The 17,178-nt window shown below is 56.2% G+C and overlaps 2 protein-coding genes across 2 annotated transcripts; one reads left to right on the top strand and one right to left on the bottom strand.

The window, feature by feature from the left end:
• Window positions 1-5,111: 5,111 nt before the first annotated feature.
• LOC144578791 (uncharacterized) lies at window positions 5,112-8,412 on the bottom strand. Its single transcript, XM_078346838.1, has 2 exons — window positions 8,182-8,412; window positions 5,112-7,484 (listed from the first exon to the last, which is right to left on the bottom strand). The coding sequence occupies exons 1-2, from the start codon at window positions 8,263-8,265 to the stop codon at window positions 7,233-7,235; spliced, it is 336 nt and encodes a 111-aa protein (XP_078202964.1). The 5' UTR covers window positions 8,266-8,412; the 3' UTR covers window positions 5,112-7,232.
• A 4,806-nt stretch (window positions 8,413-13,218) lies between these two features.
• On the top strand, window positions 13,219-17,051 carry SPRN (shadow of prion protein). The gene is made up of 3 exons (XM_035269599.3): window positions 13,219-13,367; window positions 13,629-13,664; window positions 14,111-17,051. The coding sequence occupies exon 3, from the start codon at window positions 14,127-14,129 to the stop codon at window positions 14,568-14,570; it is 444 nt and encodes a 147-aa protein (XP_035125490.3). The 5' UTR covers window positions 13,219-13,367; window positions 13,629-13,664; window positions 14,111-14,126; the 3' UTR covers window positions 14,571-17,051.
• The last annotated feature ends 127 nt before the right edge of the window (window positions 17,052-17,178 follow it).

Raw genomic sequence — 17,178 nt, 5'->3', positions numbered from 1 at the left:
CACTCTGAAGAGCTCTGCTCCTCCCATAGTATTTTCAGGCACCAAGCAGGCTGGCGCGGGAACGGCACAGGGGTCTGGGCAGCCCAGGCGCAGAGGCAGGAGAGGCAGTGGACGCACAGGGCAGGTGCGGGTGGGGGCCGGGGCTGGGGCCGCGCTCCCAAGTCATCCTGCAGGGTTCTTGGTCCGGGGGCTCCTTGGGGAGTGGCAGGGTGAGCCACCCCTCATAGCGACCTACTAGCTGGCCAGCCTCAGAGGCCCCCATGGCCCAGGGGTGGAGGGGTCACCCCACACCACCTGCCATGCCCCAAGTTCAGCTCTGCAGGTTCGTCGTCAGCCATTCCTGGCCCAGCTCATTTACCAAACTGGCTGAGCTTCACCTTGAGGTTAAGTGGAGGATGCATGGAGGGCTCACCAGAGGCACTTACTGTGCAGATAAATAAGCAGGAAAAGCCCAACCACACTACACACCAATACACTCACTTTAAAACAAGGGACCAGGGGGTGGGGAGGAGAAAAAAGAGAAAAATAGGACATAGGACTCGGGTGGCCAAGAACGTCCCAAACAAAAACAAAGCTGCTGGGCCACCCCCTGCCCACCTGTGACCCATCTCCACGGACGGCTGGAGAGAGCCAGTGGGTAAGGGAGGCTGGAACCTGAGCTCACAGCCCCGACGGACCCCGACCCAGACCCTGACGGACCTGACCCAGACCCCGACAGACCCCGACCCAGACCCCCACAGACCCTGACTCAGACCCTGACCCAGACCCCGACAGACCCCGACCCAGACCCCCACAGACCCTGACTCAGACCCTGACCCAGACCCTGACGGACCTGACCCAGACCCTGACAGACCCCGACCCAGACCCCCACAGACCCTGACTCAGACCCCGACCCAGACCCTAACGGACCTGACCCAGACCACAACAGACCCCGACTCAGTCCCCGACGGACCTGACCCAGACCACAACAGACCCCGACCCAGACCCCGATGGACCTGACCCAGACCACAACAGACCCCGACCCAGACCCCGACGGACCCGACCCAGACCCTGACCCAGACCCCAACAGACCGCAACCAGACCCCAACGGACCCAACCCAGACCATGACAGACAGTGACCCAGATCCCGACGGATCCCGATCTAGACCCCCACAGACCCTGACCCAGACCCTGATGGACCCCGACCCAGACCCCGACCGACCCGACCCAGACCACGATGGACAGTGACCCAGACCGCCACAGACCCTGACTCAGACCCCAGTGGACACTAACCCAGGCCCTGACAGACACTGATCCAGACCCCAGTGGACACTGACCCAGGCACTCATGGACCCTGTCCCAGGCACCAGGGGTCCCCACAGGGATTCACACATGGTGCCCCACCCTTAGGCCCCTCCCCGCCGCCCTCCCTAGCAGTCCCCCTGACTACAGCGAAAGGAGCCGCTGGACTTGAGCCATTCTTCCAGGCAAATACACTTCAACCCCACTGCGGGGCAGCATCTGCAGAAGGCCTCCAACAGGGGAGACAGACAGAGGCTGAGAGAATGAGGAGAGGCTGGAGGGCGGTGAAATCATGAATATCCTCATGGACAGCAGAACATGGAGTTTGCACCCTTTTGTGTGTGTGCTGCTGATTTTGCTTGCACCCTTTTGTGTGTGTGCTGCTGATTTTGCATGCACCCTTGAAACAACAGAACACCAAGAGAAAAGGAAAGGGTCAGAGAAAGACAGACCGAAACTCACAAATCAGAAACAGGACACCAGAAATAAACTGAAGAAGGACGGGAAGAACTCACTCCAAAAGTTAACCCAAAATGTGATATGGAAAATGGAGACTAAATATGTCTTCAGATCAGAGAATTCACCCAGTAGGTCCAATATCTAAGCAGGAGAGAGTTCCGGACGTCCGGAGAATACTTAGTCATCCGGAGCCTCCCTTTCCTGGAAGACAATGGGATGAGTCTAATCGTCTTTTTTAACTTTTTATTTTTAGACAGAGTTTCGCTATATTGCCAGGCTGGAATGCAGTGGCACGATCTCGGCTCATTGCAACCTCTGCCTCCCGGGTGCAAGCAATTCTCTGCCTCAGCTGTCGAGTAGCTGGGACTACAGACGCCCACCGCCATGCCCAGCTAATTTTTGTACTTTTAGTAGAGATGGGGTTACACCATCTTGGCCAGGCTGGTCTTGAACTCCTGACCTTGTGACCTGCCCGCCTCGTCCTCCCAAAGTGCTGGGATTACAGGTGTGAGCCATCGCGCCCGGCAAGTCTTACCTTCTTAAAAGCAGCCAAGGGGTAGACATGAGTGAGGAGCTGCTGGGCTGGGGCAGCAGCCAACGGGCACCCAGCACTCAGGTCCAGGGCCAGCTCCTGCAGCCCAGGTCCTGCCCACACAGCAGCCCTGAAAACCCACATCTATGCCCCGGGGGAACGAGGATGAACCCGACAAGCCCCCGCCCCTGGGTCCAGGACAACGCTGAACCCTCAGCTGGAACATGAAGTGTAGACTGAATTGAGTCACATGGTGCTGGACAACTACCGCCACCATGTGTCCGGAAGAAGGAAAAACAAGCAAAAATACTCGAGGAAGAGCATCAAAGCCAGCTCCACCCAGCCCCTCCGGGAAGTCTTCAAGCCCAGTGCTCAGCACACAGCGGAGGATAAGGAGGCCTAGAGACGGCGGGAAGAGCAGGCACCGGCCGCCACAGACAGACTCGAGACCACGGCACTTACAAGATCCAAGGAGGCAGGACAAGCAACAAGTCAGAAGGGAATGGAAGGCAGAACGGCCGCCACCTTGGCCTAGGTGATGTTTACAGGACGGTCCGCCTCTAACAGCAGGGTGTGCCTTCTTTTCAAGCAGTTATGGAACCCTAACCCAGACAGACCCATATTCTAGGCCAAGAAAGGCGTCTCGAACTTAAAAGAATTGAAAGTAATACACAGTAATCAAAATGGAAATCAATAGAAGAAAAAGATTTATGGGAAATATTTCAATATGTGGGAAAAATACAGTTCTAAATAACGCATTAGTCGAAGAAACCAAAAAAGAAGTTAGTAAATGTTTTGAAATGAAAATAAACACAACATATCAAAAAATTATTGCATTTTACTAATGCAGTACTTCGAGGAAAATGTGTCACACCAAACCAATAAAAAAGAAGAAAGGTCTCAAATCAATCACCTCGGTTTCCACCCTAAGAAACTGGAAATACAACAAGCACAAAATAATCAACGGAAATAATAAAGATCAGAGCAGAAATCAACAAAATAAAAAACAAAAATGGCAGTAGAGAAAATCAACAAAACCAAAAGCTGGTTCTTTGAAAATATCAGTGAAATTGAGGCCAGGTACAGTGGCTCACGCCTGTAGTCCCAGCACATTCAGAGGCCAAGACGGGCAGATCACCTGAGGTCAGGAGTTCAAGACCAGCCTGGCCAACATGGTGAAACCCCGTCTCTACTAAAAACACAAAAACACAAAAATTAGCTAGGTGTGGTGGTGGGCACCTGTAATCCCAGGAGAATCGCTTGAACCTGGAAGGCAGAGGTTGCAGTGAGCCAAGATCGCACCACTGCACTCCAGCCTGGGTGACAGAGTAAGACTCTATCTCAAAACAACAACAAAAACCCAACGGATCAGAGATTGCAGAAGGATAGATAAATTAAAGGCATAGCAATAGAAACTACTGAAAAATGAAACAGAGAGACAAGAGAATAACGTCTGAAGTGAAACAGAGCATCAGTGACAACTGCTGGACAACTATAAACATGTAACTGGGTCAACAACATGTTTATAAGATTTATAAACATGTAACTGGATCAACTAAGATTTATATACATTGAATTGAATTGAATCAAGAAAAATTCATATTCATGTAACTGAATCCACTAAGAAGAAGAGAGAACAGGGATATTTGAAAAAATCACAGCCAAAATGTTTCTAACTTTGATGGAAACTACAAACTCATAAGTCCATCTTGACATCAATGAATGTCAAGATAAGAAACACAAAGAACACTGAGGCACATCATAGTTACATTGCTCGGTACCAGTGATGAAGGGAAAACCTAAAAAGCAGCCAGAGAAACAGAAGTCAATATGACCACAGGTGGCTCGAGAAGTAATGCAGTGAGAACACGGTGGAGCCGCATCTTTTAAAGACTACGAGGAAGAAACTATCCATCTAGAATTCTGGACACAGGAAAAGTACTTTCCTTTTTCTTTGAGACGGAGTCTCGCTCTGTCGCCCAGGCTGGAGTGCAGTCAGTGGCGAGATCCCGGCTCGCTGCAACCTCTGCCTCCCGGGTTCAAGCAATTCTCCTGCCTCAGCCTTCCGAGGAGCTGGGACCACCACAGCTGGCTAATTTTGTATTTCCATTAGAGACGGGGTTTCACCATGTTGGCCAGGCTGGTTTGACCTCAGCATTCCCATTCTTACAGGTGGATTCAAGAGAAATATTCACACACACACGACAACCAGGAACTAGGCACAGGAACGTCGCCAGTGCCATTCACAGTGACAGAGGACTGGGAATCGCTCCAAGTGCCCGTGGACAAAGGAAGTGTTTGTGACATGTGGTGCAGTCACGCCGTAGAGTATTACACAGGTGTCCGAGTGGGTGAGGGGCAGCTGCTGTGACAGAAAAGAGCAGGACCTAGAGGACAAGCCCGAGGGTTCTGAAGCTCAAATCCACCAAACCTCTTTCAGCAGCCAGAGAATTCCAACAAACGTTTCCTCTGAGGGTGGGAGGGGGAGGAACTGAGCTCATTGGTTGGCAATCGGCTCAGTCCAGTGTGGAGGGGAGGTTCATGTGCTCCCTGTATAACTTTGTAAATCGGTGAATAAATGCCGTGCATCCAAAAAAAAATAAAATGAAATGGGTGTTCCGAAGGCTACTGGGCAGCATCAGAGAAAGGCCCAGAGTCTGAGACCTGTTCCGGGCCGGGGCAGTGGGAGGCAGGTGGCATGAAAGGCCTATTTGCCGCTGAGCACAGTGGAGGTTGGGGGCCTCCCAGCTCAGCCCAGGCCCCTCCATGGGCCTGCAGAGCGAGTTACACATTGCTCTGGGAGTTCCACTGGAGTGAAAATTTGCAATTAGAGCCTTCTGGGATGGGGAGCAGCTACAGGGTGGGGAGGGCAAGGTCACACAGGAGCTGAATAAAAGACACCAGCGGCGGGTGCAGGGGGGCTGGGGGAGGTGCACCTGTGAGGAAGGCGGGCCCGCTGCAACCTTGATCTCCAGCAAAGGCCTGGGGGAGGCTGTGAGGACCAAACCTGGGCCCAGTCCCCGGCCCTGAGCCCTGAGCTGCCTCGATGACCATTCCACATCGCCCAAGGCACTGGGGGGCTGCAGACGTTCCTCAGCACAGAGATGTGATCAGCCCAGCTCCTCCCTGGAGCGCAGCCCATGCACCTCCCAAGGCTGCCCATGGGGCCCCCAAGACCCCCCAGCGCTTTGTCCTGGCCGCCACCGTGGGTGAGGGTCTCTAAAGCTGCCTCACCAGGTGAGCCTGGGGCAGCACCAGCTCCAAACCCAGAATGCCAGCGAGGAGGGGTTGGAAGAAGGCTGGGTCAAGGGTCACCTGGGAATTTCACTTGTCCACGGGGAACCCTCCACTGTCCAGGCGCAGGCTGACCCGGAGGCAGACTGCAAGGTCGGGGTCTGGGGGCTCACTCCCCCTGAGAGGGGTGGTGACCTCCCAGAGTAGCTGCTGCAGCGGCTCTGCGGAGCTCCTTCCCCCACCACTGTCCCAGCTCACCCCCGACAACCTGCCCACCTGCCCTCAGACACCCAACTACAGGCACATCTGGGAACCAAAACCCACCCCTCACAGACCCATGCGAAGCTCTCAGTGGACAGCTCCCACCCTTCCCTCATCACCCCTTTGCAGCTCAGAAAGTACAAGATAAAGATGTCAGGACCCAAAAGGTGGGGAGGAGCCTCCATTCCCTCTGCAAAACCCCTGGAAGCTTTGTTCACCCGTACAGGGTGCCCCTGGCCCCTGGCCCCTGGCAGCCAGCTGGAATGAGGCCCAGGCAAGGCCCCAGGGCACATAGCCCCTGAGAAGGCACGCCAGGCAGAATGGGTCTTCCCTTGCACTGTGTGTGTGCACCGGGGTGTGGGTGTGCACCAGGGGAGGGACATGTGCTGGGTATGGACCTGTGTGTTGGGGCAGGGAAGATTATGCACCTCAGGGCGAATAGGTGTGAGAGGGTATATCTGATCACATGAGTGTGTACAGGTCCCAAGGCCTCTTGGCCAGGCTTAGCTCTGGGTAAGTGTGCATGTTGGGCTGAGAGGTGGAGATGAACAGGTAGGTATGGCAGCAGGTCCCAAAGGTCACCCTCCCTGCCTGTGAGCCTGAGTCCCTCCCCTAAGATCCCAGGAGGGGCTACCATGCTCTTACCTAGCTCTCACCGGTGAGGCAGGGCTCTGACCCCATCACACATCACATCCAGTCTTTCCACTGTTCCAGAGTGCTCAGAAGTGACCTCCGTGGCCAGAGAACCATGTGCAACTCAACGATACTATGGTGACAGTTTGTCTTTCTGGGCTTCCCACAGCTGGGCCACCTTCCGGGGCTGCTATTCAGCCATTCCTCATCATCTATTCAGTGACCGTCCTAGAGGACCTGGCCATTGTGGGGACCAGCGCAGCCAGCCACCACCTGCACACATCCATGCCCATCTTCCTGGCCAACCTCTTGGTGTTGGAGACCCTGTACACCTCAGTCACCATCCTGAAGCTGCTGGCTGGCCTCCTGGCATGAGTGAGAACCATCTATGTCCTTCTTGGGGCCCTTCACCCGGCTTCTCCTCTTCCTCTCACTCAGCTCCTCTGAGTGCTTCCTCCCGGCCACCATGGCCTGTGACTGGGACCCAGCCCTTCATGGACTGCAGGCTCTGCCTGCACCCGGCCCTCAGCGCCTGGCTCAGCGGCTTCCCGGCCTCCTTTGTGTCCATGGCTCTCAACTCCAGCCTGAGGCTCTGCAGCCCCAACGTCCCCAACCCCTATCTAACTCCTACTATGTCTGTCTCGCTCCAGCACCACCGCCATAAAAATGCTGGACTCCGAGGCAGCCCTGGCTATCTCGCGGCCTCCCAGCAGGCAGCCACAGTCTCCTACACCCACATCCTGGCCATGATGCTGAGGATTCCAGGCCAAAGGCCTTCCTCACCCACGCCTCCCACCTGGGCAGCCTTGAGCTGGTGTTGGGGGTCTCCCACCTAGGCGGCATCGAGCTGGTGTTGGGGGTCTCCCATCTGGGCGGCATCGAGCTGGTGTTGGGGGTCTCCCATCTGGGTGGCATCGAGCTGGTGTTGGGGGTCTCCCACCTGGGCGGCATCGAGCTGGTGTTGGGGGTCTCCCACCTGGGCGGCATCGAGCTGGTGTTGGGGGTCTCCCACCTGGGCGGCATCGAGCTGGTGTTGGGGGTCTCCCACCTGGGCAGCCTTGAGCTGGTGTTGGGGGTCTCCCACCTGGGCGGCATGGAACTGGTGTCAGAGGTCTCCTTGTTGGGATCCCTCTGCTTAAACCCAACATCTACTGCCTGGGGAACCACAACATCCTCGAGGCCCTGGCCAAACTCCTCCAGGCCCCGCCCCCTCGGAGCACCAGCTGCAGGAGAGCTGCCCAGTCCCTCTTCCTCCTTCCCTGTGCTCACAGCCACTGGCCGCCACCCAGGGCACCCACAGCCCTCTCCCACCAGCGCAGTCAGCAAGCCCTGCCCTCGCCCACATCACCCAGAGTCAGAGCTGCCAAGAGCACAGAGTGGCCATGGGCAAGCATCCCCATGAGCAGGGGACAGGTAGAGACACCAGACCTGGGCTCAGCACTGCCAGGAAAGCTCCTCGCCACGACAGCTGGGAGAAGCGGCCCTGGAGCTCACAGGAAGCCCCTCTCCACGCCCGCTCCCCTGACCCCTCAGATGGACAGTTGCTGTGGAGGCAGCCACTCCGCCAGGCTCCCTGGGCCCACAGGATGGTGGCCTTGCATTGAGATCCCAGCTCCTCTGAGCAGAGCCTGAGGCCAGGCGGGCAAAGGGCTCTGGCACATCCAGGCAGCACCATCAGACACAGGTGCCCCTTTCCTCAGAAACAAGAACGTCATTTTGTGTCCTTTTATTGAAAACTTGATGGGTCTAATGAACAGACGACCTTGAATAGAAACCCTTACCTGGTTTCTCTGCCTTTTCTCTCTGGTGCTTGAGGGCAGAAACGAAGTTGACTGAGCACGTCTCTTTCTATTGGGCTGCAGCATTGGTCATGGGGAGGCATCCCTCAGTTGGTTTCACGGTTTTCCATGCTCCGATCTCACCTCCCTCATCACAGCCACCCAGGGTGATGTGTCCAGCATGTGTCCTTGGAGAGAGGGTTACTCAACTGATACATCGTGTCGTGTGTGAGTTCTAAATTTATGTCAATAAATCTCCTTTCTTACTATTTTTGTTTTGTATATTTTGAGGTTATGTCGTGAAGTGCATACAGATTTAGAAACGTTTTACCATCTTGGTAAATGTAACCTTTCATCACTAAGAAACATGACTCTTTGTCCCTAGGAATCCTTTACTTCAACCTTTAAGTCAAGTCTAGTTTGTCTGGCATTAGCATAGCTGCACCAGCCTCCTTTGAGTTAGTTCTTACATGGTATCTGTTTTTTAATCTACGCCAATTATTAACCTGCTGTCTCTTAGCTTCTAACCACGCTTCACAGCCAGCTCTGTGATGCTGGAACAGGGACTTGACAAACCACATTTCTTCTTCGCCACCAACTCCCTCTTTCTGTTGAGAAGTCAGCTGCCAGACTGACTTCTACTCTTTTGTAGGTAATTTGAGTTTCCCCTGCATTTGGAAGTTGTTTTGTTTACAACCGTCTTACCTAGGTATGCTTCTTTTTGTATCTATTGCACTTGAGAGTGTGTAAGGCTTCTGGAATTCATTATTTAATTTCTTTCATCAGTTTTTCGAAATCATTAGTGATTATTTCCTTACGGCATGTCAGACCCCCTGATAGTGAACCCCCTGCCTCCAAACAGCCTATTCCACATGCTCTTTTTCTTCTGGATATTTTCTGACCTTCCAGGTTACTAATTCTCTCTCTAACCATGTCTAATCTTCTGTGTTTTAAAATGTATTTTTTGATTCTAGAATTTCCTTTTTGTTCTTTTTTGGTTTCCCATTCTCTACCAAAATTCTGTAGACATGTACAGGTTCCTACATGCGTTTCTTAATGTTACCCTTGCTCTATTGTGGTGGTCTCTGTCTATTCCTTGCCAAGACTGGGTTATTACTCTGGCTTTCTACAGAGTCTTAAGATGACATGGTGAGTTGCTCTTTGATCTTCTTTCTCAAAATTATGTTATAAATAGTTATTTTATGCCTTTATTTTTCCCTATAGACTTCAGAAACTTTTGGGTTCTGTGTTATTTTGTTACTACCATAACAAGGTGCCACAGATGGGGTGGCTTAAACAACAGAAATCTGTTTTCTCACAGTTTGGCAGAAATGCTTTCTCTTGCAGCCTCTCTTCTTGGCTTGTAGACACTGTATTCTCCCTATGCCTTCCCAGGGCGGTCCCTCAGTGGGTGTCTGGGTCCTAAGCTCCTCTTGTTAAGGACATCAGGCTTGCCCCGGCTAACTTAACCTTAGTCACCTCTGTAAGGTCCTACTTCCAAATGCACCCACCCCCAAAGGTACTGGGGCTTAAGACTTCAATGCATGAATATGAGGGAGACACAGTTCTGCTCATAACAGTCTTTTAAAAATTATGCCAAGGTTTTTATTGTAATTTCATTAAATTTATGAATCAATTTGTAGGGAACTGTCACCTTCACAATATCCTGGTCCTCCTCCATTTATGCAGATTTTCTTTTATATTCTTTAATAATTTTTTTATGTTCTCCATAGAGGTCTTCTACATTGTGGGCTGTGGTAAACAGCTTTTTCTTTTTTTTTTTTTTTCTTTTTTTGGACAGGGAATCTCACTCTGTTGCCCAGGCTGGAGTGCAGTGGCGCAATCTCAGCTCACTGCAACCTCCACCTCCTGTGCTCAAGTGATTCTTGTGCCTCAGCCTCCCGTATAGCTGGGACTATAGGCACACGCCACCACGACTGTCTAATTTTTGTATTTTTAGTAGCGACAGGGTTTCACCGTGTTGACTAGTCCACCTCGGCCTCCCAAAGTGCTAGGATTACAGGTGTGAGCCACCATGCCCAGCTATAAATGGCTTTTTATTTTATATTTTCTAAAGCTATTTCTTGTTCTGGTAGAGAAATTCTACAATCTTTTAAGTCTAAAGTACACATCTGGCTGCCAGTCCAGGGAGTAACTGCTTAATACAGGGACAAGAGGGAGGGCACCCAGCAGTGCAGAGCACAGAGCAGCCCCATGTGCCAGGGATGACAGGCCTTCCCGCCCCCCCGACCTGACCCAATATCCTGGGGTCTTCTGATGGCAGGAGCCACCCTCGGCACCAAGTCCCCAAGTCCAGGCAGGAAAATGGGGAAAAGGACAGGAGCACACAGGTTCTGCACGCACCTCCCCGCCCCCAGCTTAGCAGGGACAGAGGCTCTCCCAGGAACCCCCGGCACCCTGGCACCCTCGGCTGCAGGTTTCAACAGCTACGCCTATGCCTTGGCCTCTGCTGGCTGCAGAAACAGGGTCAGGGCTGCCGCTGCAGGAGCCACTGCACCTTCAATGTCTGTGTTCTCACTGGCAGTTCTGCCATTGCTGTGTTAAATAGAAGTGGTAAAAGTAGGCACTTTTCTTGGTTCATATTTTTAAACACACATTTAAAAGCTCTCCACTACCTATGTCTTCTGAGATTAGCCTTTGTCAAGGAAAAAACTACTTCTGTGACCAATTTTCTCGACGCGTTTCACCACAAAAGAAGGCTGACTGAAATCAAAGGCCTTGTCTTCCTCGGTGGAAACCGTATTTTTTGCCTTTGGTTCACCAATGGGTAAAGCACATTGACATAAAACCACCCCGAGCCTGACTTGATCATGGTGATTTGCTTTCTGATGTGCCGCTGAATTCATTTTGCTACGACTTTATTTAAAACTATCATGTCTCTATTCAAACATAAAACAGCCTAAATGTTTCCCTCGTGCTTCTCTTATGCTCCCTAGAAACATCCTGCGCATGTTAAGATAGGAGGCAGGCCAGGCACGGTGGCTCCCTTGGGAAGCCGAGGTCAGGAGTTCGAGACCAGCCTGACCAACATGGTGAAACCCCGTCTCTACTAAAAATACAAAGAATTAGCTGGGCACGGTGGTGCGTGCCTGTAATCCCAGCTACTCGGGAGGCTGAGGCAGGAGAATTGCCTGAACCCAGGAGGCGGAGGTTGCGGTGAGCCGAGATCGCATCATTGCACTCCAGGCTGGGTAAGAAGAGTGAAACTCTGTCTCAAAAAAAAAATTTTTTTTAATTAAAACAAAAAAAAAGACAGGAGGCCTCCAGAATCATGCAATCAGCCAGAGCCCCACCTCCCCCTTCCTCCTCCTGTTCTGTGGTCTCAGAACAGCTGTCAGATGTTAGAGCCCAAAATGCATCCCCCGGGTGTATCCGCTTCTTTCATATTTGCTGTCTTGTTGCCAGAAAGATTTCCTGACATGTACAATTCTATCCTTCTGTTTTTCTTTTTTGCAACAATTTTTTAATTTCAAAATTGCCTTTTTTGTCTTTCCATCTTCATGATTTCCTGTTCTTATTATATAAATGTATCGACCCAGTCTGAGTCTATGGACTCAGTATTTTTTAAGTTTTCCTCCGATTCATTCACTTATCTAGATCCATTTGTTTTGTTTCTTTGCCTGCTCTTTCTTTTACTTGATGCAGCTCTCCTTGAATGTATGATAAATTTTCATCCTTTAAAATGAAGCCACTGGGGGTGCTGCTTGGGAGCGCTCTGTATTTGGGCCCTAGGACTAGGAGGTAGGGAACCAGCCACGGGCTGGGGGCTGTTAACCGCAGGTGACAGAAAGACTAGTGCTTCCATGAAAGGAGGCGTTTCACCCCAGAAGCTCGGCTCTGGCACGCTGGATCCAGATCCCCAGCGTCACCAGGACCTCTTCTCCCACTGGGTCCTGTCCCTTCTGGCTGCTCCCATCTCAGATTCCCTGTGAGGCTGCACACTTGGCCTCACACTGCAGAGTCTAGGGGTGAGGGGCCCCTCCCAGCCGCTGGGCTGGCAGTCCTGGGCCTGTGCTGGGAGGGATGGAGGGATGGAGCTGCACAGCCATCTTGAGCTGAAAATCCCCTCCTAGGCAGGGGAGGGAACGGCCACAGACACTCCCCACGAGCCAAAACTAAGGGAGGTCTGAGCGCTGTCCACTGCCAGCTCCAGCACCAGGGGTTGCACAGAACCCCCTTGACTCCTTGGGGTAAGCAGCTCACTGCTGGCTGTTCTGTGTGTGAACAGGGAGGGGGCTCGACCAGTGTGTGCACACCTATGAGGACCCCTGCTTCCACCTCCACGCGCCATTGCCGCGGCCCCTCCCCTCCAAGCTCCTTCTGACTGATGGGCAGCACCTAGGGCCCTTCCGGCTCTCCTTGTCAATTTACTTTCTGAGGTTTTCATCAGGTCTTGGAGGGACGCTGGGTGGACCTGCTCGGGCGGCGCCTCCGGCCAGAACCCATCAATCACTTTCAAATACACCTTCTTTCCAGCCCTTCTTGCCGAAGGCTCTAAAAACACTGTGGGCGCCCCCACACCGACAGCAGAGGCCGCTGCCCCCAGAGCCAGGCTCGGAGCTGGCCTCGCGCCGTCGCTTAGGGCTGGGAAGACCCCGAGGGCATCGGAAGCCACGGGAGCCACAAGGGTCGACCCCATCCGCACTAAAACAAGGCGGGAAGTTGAGGAGGTCCTCGCGCGACCCCACAGCGTTCAGCCAGTGGAGAAGCGGCGCAGGCCTGGCGAGGGGCCGCAGGGTGGGCTCCGGCCGCGTGGGGCCGGCGCTGGCGCCCTCTCCTCTCGGGACCTCAGGCCTCGTCCCAGGGCACTGGGGCGCACAGGTGGATGGGTCCAGGTGGGAGGGGGGAAGCGGGGAGGCTGGAGCGGGGCCGGGGGCGGAGGACAGCCGGGACGGGGCGAGGGGCCTTGCGAGGTGGGAGACAGAGGTGGCCGGTGACGGAGGATGGGAGGCTGCGAGGAGGGGGCCAGGATGGAGCCTGCCTTCTCCCCTCCCACCAGCCTCCGCGACTGCCCGCCCCAATCCCAGGGCGGAGGCCTCGCGCAAAACCCAGGCGCCGCGGCTCCGCGCTCCGGCTGAGGGTCTGCGCCACCGCCTGCTCCCTCCCGCTCGGCCGCGGCCCCTGGGGCGGATACTCCGGTGTGAGGTTCCGACAGAGGCCTGTGGCGGGTAAGGCCGGGAGGCCGGGGCGGGTGCGGGGCGGGTGCAGGTGCGGATGCAAGGCCGGGAGCGCCGGGCGGGGCCAGGAGGGATCCAGCGGTCGCCCGAATAGCTGCGCCCGGAGGCGGCCCGGAGACTCGACCCAGGCCTGTCCCCCGCCAGCTGCTGAACCGGGCGGCCGGGGAAGGCGCCGAGCACGGGGCGCGCGCCGGGGTACCGGCTTGCGGGGGCAGGGTCCGCACGGGGTCAGCAGCCGCGCGTCCTCCACAGCCCCAGCAAGGTCCGCACCAGGCTCTGGACCCTAAGGTGCGCGCCGGGCCCAGGCACGGCCCGTCCCTGCCCCAGACCTGATCTGAGGCAGCCCCTGGTCTCCGCAACCGCGTCCTCCAAACACATCACCCCTCCCCCCGTGCTACCCCGCACCCCAGCACCGCGCGCAGAACCCAGGAGCATGGCGCCACCCTCCCCAGGTATTTCCCCCCCCGCGCCAGGGCCTGGACGCTCCCACCCAGGTGCACAACCTTCAGGCGCAAAACCCTCCCGCCCCACCCGCCACTTCCCAGCGCCTCCACGGAGGCCTCAGTCCCTGACGCTAAAGGTTCAACTGCGCCCCCAGCCCCACCCCAGGCCTGAGCAGTCCTCCAAGATGCTGGGGGTTCCCTGACCCCACAAAAGCCGAAGGTCCCTCCGCCCCAGGCCCCGGGCACCCGATCTTCATGGACGCTGAGGGCCCTTTCCCTGTCTTCTCGCAGGTTTTGCCCCACGAAGATGAACTGGGCACCCGCGACGTGCTGGGCTCTGCTGCTGGCAGCCGCCTTCCTCTGCGACAGCGGCGCGGCCAAGGGCGGCCGCGGAGGGGCGCGAGGCAGCGCCCGGGGAGGACTCCGCGGGGGGGCGCGTGGGGCCTCGAGGGTGCGCGTGAGGCCAGCACCACGCTACGGTGCTCCGGGCTCCTCCCTGCGCGTGGCTGCAGCAGGGGCGGCGGCGGGGGCGGCGGCGGGAGCTGCCGCGGGCCTGGCGACGGGCTCGGGCTGGAGAAGGGCCGCAGGGCCCGGGGAGCGCGGCCTGGAGGACGACGAGGACGGGGTTCCCGGAAGCAACGGGACCGGCATCTACAGCTACCGGGCGTGGACTTCGGGCGCTGGGCCCACGTGCCACCCGCGCCTCTGCCTCGTGCTGGGCGGCACCCTCCTGGGGCTGCTGCGGCCCTAAGCCAGGCTGGGCACGGGGATCACATCTGGTTCCCGGCCCATGCCGTTCCCCAAGTTCTCAGGCCGGGACTCCACTCCCTCCCTTGCCCACAGCCTTGAGCCCCAGTGGGGACAGGAGCTGCAGGCTGTCCCTGTGGACCCGCCATCCACCGTCCTGCCTACGCCGCCCCCATCTCCCACCTCCAGGGGACCATGCGTCCTGCCCCACCAGCTCCAGGATATTAGGGTCCCCCCCGGCCAGAAAGGCAGCTGCCGGTGGCTCCTGTATCATCGGCCCAGCCATGCTCCAGAGCCACCCAAAAGGAGGTGCCAGACCAGGCATCCAAGCCACCCCTGCTCCCCTCCCCTGCCCAGGGGCCCTGGTGACCCATGGCAGGGAGGCGACCTCAGGCTGGTTTTGCCACTGAGGCCCTGAGGACCACGGCCCTCCCCAAAAGCAGCAATGAAATGGACCAAAGGACTTTGGGATTTGGGGGGGGAAGTTAGGGGAACACGCTAGGTGCTAACCACCTGCCCACAAGACAAGACCCTGAGGCTCTCACAACCCAGGAACATTCCCAAGCAGGAAACGGGTCCATCCCAGGAACGTCCATCCTGGCTCTCTCCCTCGTGGGAGGACATACCTTGCCCCAGAGGGGCTGCCCAGGCCTTGTCCCCCACACCTCAGGCAGAGATCCCTGAGACCCATTTTGCTCCAGCAACTTGAAACCAGTCATTTACTCTCATTTTGGGGGAAAAAATCCCGACACATTCCAGAGTTTTCCAATTCCTTTGAACTTTAGGTTCACCTTCAGGGATCACACATTCTGCCTGTACTCAGGGCACGGCAACTGCCCTGAATGATGACTGGCACAGATGAGTGGCACTCATCCATGCCGCTGAAGAGCCCTCCCTGGGCACAGCTCAGGCTGCACCATTCCGGATTTCCCTGCAGGCAGCCCCTTCCTCGGAAGCAGCTGCTTTAGGCCTCGGGACAGGGGCCTGGGTGTCAGCGTGGGAGGACAGCAGCTGACGGTCTGCTCAGTGGAGCCAGGAGCCAACTACCACAGAGCGAGCAGGAGGCCAGCAGCGAGGCCCAGCGCCCCACAGGACACCCATGCAAGAGGCTGAGCCCCCCAACATCTCCAAGGTCTCTGGCCATCCAAGGACACGAGGGACACAGAGTGGCCTCCAGGAGGCACTGGGCATCCTGACAAAGACTTGCCTCTGGCACTGGACACTTATGTGTAAGACCGACCCCCTGCTTCCCAGTCCTGCCAGCCTGGAGCATCCTCCATGGGCTCAGCACTGAGGGGTCTCAGGTCTGCCACATTATCTAGCTCTCCAGCCGCCCGACTCATCCAAGGTAGCATGGGTTCCCCCTGGCCCCCCGTGGCCTTGGGATCTCACCCTCACCATACCCTGGTGAGAGCCTCACCACAGCAGGCTGCAGCCTCCTGACCTGAGCCCCTGGCCTCAGTAGACATGAAAGTCGAGACCAGCACCTGCCACAGGCCCTACTGGCCTCTGCCTTCCCCAGCTGGCCTGGGTTCCAGCCAAGGTGAGGATCTGGAAGCTGCTGGCAGGACTCTGGACCAAGCACTGCTCTCTAGCACAGGGGCACTAAGCCACAGGAGGCAGCACCCTGCAGCCTCCCATCCACACTGCCAGCAATGCCCCTGGCCCGATGCGCCTCCACCCTTTCAGATCCAGCTCAATGCACCAAGGCCAGCAGAGCCTCACAGGCAGGAGCCCTTCTGCCATCTCCCCCAGGAGGCAGGGAGTGGTCTGAGTCTTCTGAAGGAAGGGAAAGCCACCAGAGCCCCCCCTTGACTTTGCAGACACCCACTTGGAAAATGAGCTGTGCTGCACCAGATCCTCACACACCACAGCGCCGCAAGCTGATGGAACGTTCCAGATGTGGACACACCATGCTCATTATTCAGCACATGAGCATCTGACACATCCACTCTCCTCAATACTTCCTGTCAGGGGTGGTCAGGGTAACAGCAGGATGCAGGTGGAACTCAGGGGCTAACTTCAGGCTGCCGAGTGTATGGGATTGGGGCAGCAGAGGCGACCAGCCAGCAAGGAGGGGCCACTGAGCACCAGGGCCATGGTGGAGGCTGCTGTGGGAAGGTTAGGCCACCACTGGAAAGAGGCGGCCAGAGCTTCTGCACAGGATGTCCCTGGCCCCAGGCCCTGCAGCACCAGCCCCACCAGCCTTCCTTCCTCTTCCCCACCCCCCTCAGCCCCACTACTGCAGAATCCCACTACCCCATGGGCTAGAAGGTACTCAGAGGCCAGGGGTCTCTGCTGCCCACGCCGGGCACCTTCCAGTCTGGGCACAGCAAAGCCATGTACAGGGCGTCCCCCTCAGCCCTGCCCTGGAATAAGACCCAGGGCACCGAGGGGCAAAGCCAGCGCTCAGGCTCTGCTGCTGGGAGTCTCTTGTCCTTGTCTGTGTGCGCCTTTAAGTGTGAAATAAACCCCTCTGCTGGCAGTGAGCCTCTTCCTTATTGCAGGACTGCAGGAAACCGGACTGAAAGCCTCCAACACAAGCCCCAGTTGCCAACCTGCTCGTTTCTTAGGTTCCACTGGTGAGACCAACTTCCACACACAGGCCCAAA

The sequence above is a fragment of the Callithrix jacchus genome, chromosome 12 (assembly GCF_049354715.1).
Source record: "Callithrix jacchus isolate 240 chromosome 12, calJac240_pri, whole genome shotgun sequence".
NCBI lineage: Eukaryota > Metazoa > Chordata > Mammalia > Primates > Cebidae > Callithrix > Callithrix jacchus.
Note: the sequence above shows the minus strand (reverse complement) of the source record. Positions and strands in the feature narration are given on the sequence as shown.